The 6152-nt window shown below is 45.2% G+C and overlaps 1 protein-coding gene across 1 annotated transcript in view; it reads left to right on the top strand.

The window, feature by feature from the left end:
• Positions 1 to 6152, top strand: part of CTNNAL1 (catenin alpha like 1) — a 178916-nt gene that overhangs the window by 114794 nt on the left and 57970 nt on the right. Inside the window, 2 exon segments of the mRNA XM_019509189.1 lie at positions 301 to 501; positions 4187 to 4273. Of these exon segments, the coding sequence (XP_019364734.1) occupies positions 301 to 501; positions 4187 to 4273 (288 nt within the window).

The raw sequence follows: 6152 nt of genomic DNA, 5'->3' as shown, positions 1-6152 counted from the left end.
CACCTTGATTCTGAGGGGCTTTTTTCCCCCTGTGTTAAATGTGAAAGTCCTCATCTTGCAGTTGAGTAAATACGGTACTTAATTTGGGTGTTTTGTCTCAGTGGTCAAAGACGGACTATGTTGCTGGTGGCATTGGCTAAAGTAGCAAAATGGAGAATAAGTTAAATAACTTCTCGTTAGCAGAAAATACTAACAGTACTTTAAAAATGCTGAAAAGTGAAAGCAGGTGCAAAGTGATGCATCTCCTTTCTGTGTTTATGTGAATGATTAATAGGAAACTGACATTTTTTTTCTTTTCAGAATAAGGTGGAAGGTCTACGGGAGAACCTTTATTTTCCCTCTAAGGAGAATCTTTCAACAATGTTGGAACTCATCCTGGAACACACAGAGGATTTTACTGATTCTGCCTATACCAGCCATGAGCACAGAGAACGCATTTTGGAGCTGTCCAAGCAATCTAAAATGGAACTAGAGCATCTGGTTTCAGTGTGGATGCAAGCTGTAAGAGTTTTTTAGCAAAGTAAATCTTTTCATCTATACTTTGGAAAACAAGGCATATTTTTACCTAGAATTTTTTGAGAGGGTGAAGGTTTTTAACATTAGAAATGTACATGTTATATCAAAAGAACAGCTCAGTAGTGGTCCTCTTCTCTAGCTTCCTCCCTTCCCCCTGATTCTTGTTATGCTCTTGATGTGCTTGTTTTTCATAAATTTTCCTCCCACTTTTATCCCTGCTTCATAATGTTCTGAATGCTGATCACTGATAGTTGTGTATTAATTTAGATGGAATAAATGGGTGCAGAGAATCAGATGTCAACATGACCTTGTCATTGCACAAGTGGGTTTCAAGTACAGGTAATTCAACCTGCTTGGTCCCATGGCAATAACCAGTGTTTAAATTATTTTAGCCTTTTATTAAAGATAAGAACTGAAGGAATAATATTGAAATAAGACTGGAAATTTTGATATATTAAGTCTTTCATTGTAACAGCATCCTTTATTGTCTTCCCGTTTAGCTGTATAAAGCATTTACAGAGGAAAACCACAACCTTGTAGATGGTATTAGGATGGTAATAACTGTTGTTATTAACACAGCCTTAGCAACTCTGAGAGATGGCAAGCTTGTACTGGCATCAGGCTGCTCCAGGCATTACTTTCTGCCTGCCATTTGGGTCATAGGCTTATAGCAGAATTGCAAAAGAAATTGTCCTGAAAGTTATTTGAGAGACAGGGAAGAAGAAAAAAGGTAGGGAAGGAAAAGGATATGTGAAGAGAATAACAGCAGGAAACCAAATCCCATGTTCTAAGTCAGTGATTCTCAACCAGGGTCTCTCTTGGGCATGTTAAGTGGGTGCAGCTGGGTCCTTTTTTGTAAGAGGTAGTCTCTGGCTTGCTCTGGAAACTGCATAGGCACTCCTTGATTTTCAGATCCTGCTGTGCATCTTGGACATAGTATATCTTTTCTCATACATGGAGAACCCTTGAATGTGGGACTAGCCAGCAGAATAACCCTTGCCATAACTGTGACAAATGTAACTGCTAGCATAAATGTATTGGTTTGTTCCGGCCTTTTCTAATAATCTGGAGACTGCAGCACAGCCCAAATATGCTGCTGCTTTGCCATGAGGAACCACTTTTCACAGTGGCTTTCTTTTCAGCTTGAAGATTTAATCTGTGAATTGGGTTTTTCATGACAGTCCTCTCTCCTTACTATTATACTCTTTCTCTTTCTTCCTTTTCTGTCTCCTCTAGCAGTCTGTATACTAACTGTGCGCTGTGGGGTTGGAACACCGCAGCCTGAGTACAGACACGCCAGGTTCTTTAAAGTGGTTGCATATTGCTATCAGCTGTTGGAGATGAGTGACCAGTCAAGTCCCCACAGCAAACAGAGCAATATCCAGCACAGAAATTAACTTGGGGGAATTGTCCAAGTACAAAATGGCTCCATGTACTTCCAAAAGTATTAAACTGGCACTCCTAGCCTCCTCTAGTGGTGCTGAATTTGACAGTTTTACATTCTGTGCTGGTAACATTCAGCCCCTTGAACCAGTGCATTCAAGGGTGCTGCTCTAACTAGAGAGGCTGACAGTTTTTAATGCAATGTCGTCCCCATTGCTCTTTTGCAGTTTCTGGTCTTTCCAGTCTTTCTGTGGGGAGTATGATTACGTGCAGCCTGAATTGCTGGCTTTTGTTTCTTCACTTTGTGTGACTCCACAGGTTTTGGACAAGAGCGGCCAGCCTCAAACATGAGTTGTCTCTCTGAATACACTCTATCCTCTTAAGATTTTACTCCTAAAAAATATTTCTAAGTGAAACAGGCCTTTACTTTACACCTTTCAGTTAACTCCCAGCTGCAGTGTCCGATCACCCAAGGAGGTTTTAGTTGTTCTTGAATCTTGTTCTTAGTTCAGTAGTTGATTTTCATAAGCATATAAATTATAAAGAATCAAGGAAGATAATTGCCTTGTGTAAATTAATTCAGTGTTGCCACTGGAAGAGATGACATTTTATGGTCAGACAAGATCACTAGCTATTAAATAGTTTGGTGTAGAAAATAAAATAAAGTATTAGCAAAGAATGACGAGAAGATTGTGCTTGTTTACAATCCTTAGGGGAAAAAAAATAATATATAAACACAACTGCAATAAAACAAAAAGAAGGTGATAGTCTATTAACAAAGTGTGAGAACATTGTCAAAATTGTGGCACTTTTGCTACAGAAAGCACTTACTAAATTTCCTGTATGAAAGACTGTTTTGCAGGACTGTTCCAGAAAGGTGATTATTACCTTGAAGGAGATCAGATTATACAGATTCTGAATAATTCAAGTTGCTAATATATTTTAAAGGTGTAGGTCAGGGGTGTCAACGGTATGGCCTGTAGAGCCGTATCATCCTGCCCCTGCTGCTGCCCACGAGTCTCACAAGTCTTGGGGTGTGCTGGATGGCCCTGTGCAGTGCCTGCAGAGTGGTAGAGCAACGGCCGTGTGCAGCACAGCCCTGGAGCAACCACATGCAGCTCTGGGGTTGTGCTGCACACAGCAGGGGCTCTGGGGCAGTGTGGCACAGCCCCATGGTGGCTGGAGCAAAACCAAAATGCATGGCCAGGCTGAGGGTCCACTGTGGTCTGCAGACCAGCTCCACACTGCTCATCTGAGTTTGAGTTTGACACCTCTGGTGTAGATTATTCTGACTGGAGAATTGGTGAATTTAAGTAGTAGATTCAATAGATGTTTTCAAAACTCCAGAGTCTGTGAAGAGGATAGCATGGTTAAGATGGGGGAATCTTGATTCAACAATCACCACGTGCAAGGTGTGAATTTGGGTGTCTGCAGACCCCAGGTCAGGGTTGAGAGGTAGCTTTCTTGGTGTGAGAGATGCCTGGCAATCACATGCTTCAGGGCCAGAACAGGAGGGGGTTTTTTCTTCGTTAATGTGGTATTTGGGTTTTTTTCTTTCTTTATTTTACCTTGTAAATAGATAGCTAGAGGGAACTGCTAAAGCACTGGTGTCTGAGCTTCCATCATTTTCAAGATCTTAGGTGCCTCAAGCTATCCAACAGGCATTTCTTTTTAGCAATGCTGCTTTAAGGATAGGTACATGTTGGGTTTCTGAAGGTAGTCAGTTCAGAATCTTCCCCCTGCTGATGGCTTTGAACAATAACCTAATGGAGAGGGTACTTGCCCAGGTGGTGAGAGGCTTGGTTCTGGCTCCCTTCACCCTGAAGAAAGTTGAACCTTGATAATGCAATTACCTGCTGAATGCCCTTACCACCAAGTTAAGGAAGACTAGGAGAAGGCACTCACCTACCCCTTCTGTAGTAGCTGGGCCACTGGGCAGACGAGAGCATAATCGTGATGCCAGAAGGAAAACAAGCTAGATGGAGGCTACCTGTGTAACCTAATGACTAGGGCACTCCCTGAAGGAGTTCTTGATTTTGGTCTGTACTCCAGCAACATTTTTTAGGTTTTTGATTGTGACAAATAAGTTTTCTAGTAGTAATGAATTCTTAAGATAAGATGCATAACAATGCTTGTTTCTTTTGTCAGTGAAGATATTGCAATGAAAACAATTCATTAAAATCCTTGGATAATAATGTTTGGTTTGGGAGGGGGTTTGGTTTTGCGTTTTTGAGGGGGAAGGGTTGGGATTTTTTGTTTTTTAATTTTGATTCTCTTTTGCTTATAGCAGAACCAGAGAATGAAGGACATTACAGAGGACTTAGAAGTAGCTATTTTAAAAACATGCCAGTGCATAAATGAACTTAAAAGAGAAGTAAGTACAGCTTAAATAGGCATATACTGAAGTAAATTTTGAATTTTTGCATGGGAAAATGTGAGAATCTTGCAAAATTAAAGTCCTGATCCTAAAAAAGCTTAAATAGCTGCTTAAGTTTCTGCACAGTGGGTACATGTACATGTGCAATTAATGCTATATGAGTTTGCTGTGCAGTAACTTACTGTGCAATAAACCTGCTCTGGGCCGGCATCTTCACGTGCAGCCATTTGGGAGCAGATTTGCTCCTCACAAGTATTCTCCAGCCCTGCGCTGCCCCCCTGCAGCAGCCAGAGGGAGCTGGAGGCTCCAGCCACAGCTGCCTGGGGGCAGGGACCCTCTTTAAAAGCCAGCCCCGTAGGGCACTCCCTGGTTACCTGCGTTTCTGGCCCAGAGCAGTCTGCAGCGTGTTGGCACAGCCCTCGGTGAGTGTTACCAGAGCCTGTGCCCACTGTGTGGTGGCTGCTCCACCCCCAGGTGCCAGGTGTGACATCCCACACCCCGGGCTCCTGCTTGCCACCCTGCTCACCACACTTCACTGCTGTGGTAACCACCACCTGGCTCAGGTTAGTCTTGGCCTTGCGTGCTCCAACATGCATCTATCACTGTGTCCGAGGCCACTGCCCCAGCTCTGATACCACCCAGACACCAGCAGGGATGCTGACAACGTGCATGAGGATGCTGCTACTGGTGCTGTTCACGAATTCTTGGTGCTCCAGCCCCATCATCTGTGGGCCTGCTCAGCCAGCCAGGATTGGTGGCTGCATATCATTCAGCACACCTGGGATGTACTCCTCAATCAGCTCCACCTGCATCTGGAGCAGCAGGCTGCTTCCATGAGGCCACCCCTCTCCGCAGAGACCTGGCTGGCCATCACCATACTCAAGCTGGGCACACCCACCAGCCTGTGCTACACTGACCACCTCTTTGGTGTGAGCAAGGCGACTACCAGGGAAGTCATCTTGGAGGTGTGTGGTGCCCTCCAGGATGTGGCGTCCTCTGACTGCACAACCCCCTGGAAGTGGTGGCAGAGTTCCACACCCTGGGCTTCTTTCAGTGCACTGGGGCCTTGGATGGGACCCACATCCCCATTACCTGTCCGCCTTGTGGCAACCCATCCCTACTACAGCTGGTGGGGGCTTTTATTCCATCATGCTGCAGGCTGTCGTCCACCACCGGAGAGCCTTCACGAATGTGAGTGCTGGCTGGGCTGACAGCACCCATGATGCCTGCATCTTCCCTGCCAGCCCTGCTGGAAAGCAGGGACTTTGCATCAGGTGTGCTGAACCTCCAGCTGGGCGAGGTGATGGTCCTGTGTCTCTTCACTGGGGACCCTGCCTCCATACTCCTCCTCTGGCTCATGTGGCCCTACACCAGCCAGCTGGAGGGGTACCTATGCCTACATACCCCTGCCCTCTCACCACAGCCAAGGACAACATTGCTGCCAGCATCAACACGTTTCTCCATGTGTGAGAGGCCCATGGCTGCCTAGCTGAGGTGCACAATGAAGTTTTGCAATGACTCCTGCCTCCCTGTGTGCTGTGGTAGGGAACTCCAGGGACCAGGAGGAAGCTTGGCCAGGCTGGGCAGGGAGGGGGGCCAGGGAAGTTGAAGTGTTCTGTCACAGGCTTTTGTGTTTTTTTACAGCTGATGTCAGATTGGTGTCCATTCATTCTTAAATCTGGAGATCACTGATATAGATAGCAGATGGGTATTGTAAGCAAGTGATGGTACATGTGAGGTTGGTGGAGTTGCAGGTGAATGAACCTTGGATGTTGTACTGTTTTTTATAAAGTCCAGTGTTTATGCAGTCTATATTGATGTGGGACACAGCAGGCATTTGGGACTATTGCAAGGCCTGGTGCCTCAGTGAAGATGG

This window comes from Gavialis gangeticus, unplaced genomic scaffold (assembly GCF_001723915.1).
Source record: "Gavialis gangeticus isolate Ggan-Ray unplaced genomic scaffold, GavGan_comp1, whole genome shotgun sequence".
Taxonomy (NCBI): Eukaryota; Metazoa; Chordata; order Crocodylia; family Gavialidae; genus Gavialis; species Gavialis gangeticus.
The sequence above is the reverse complement of the archived record's forward strand: the minus strand, read 5'-3'. Positions and strand labels throughout refer to the sequence as shown.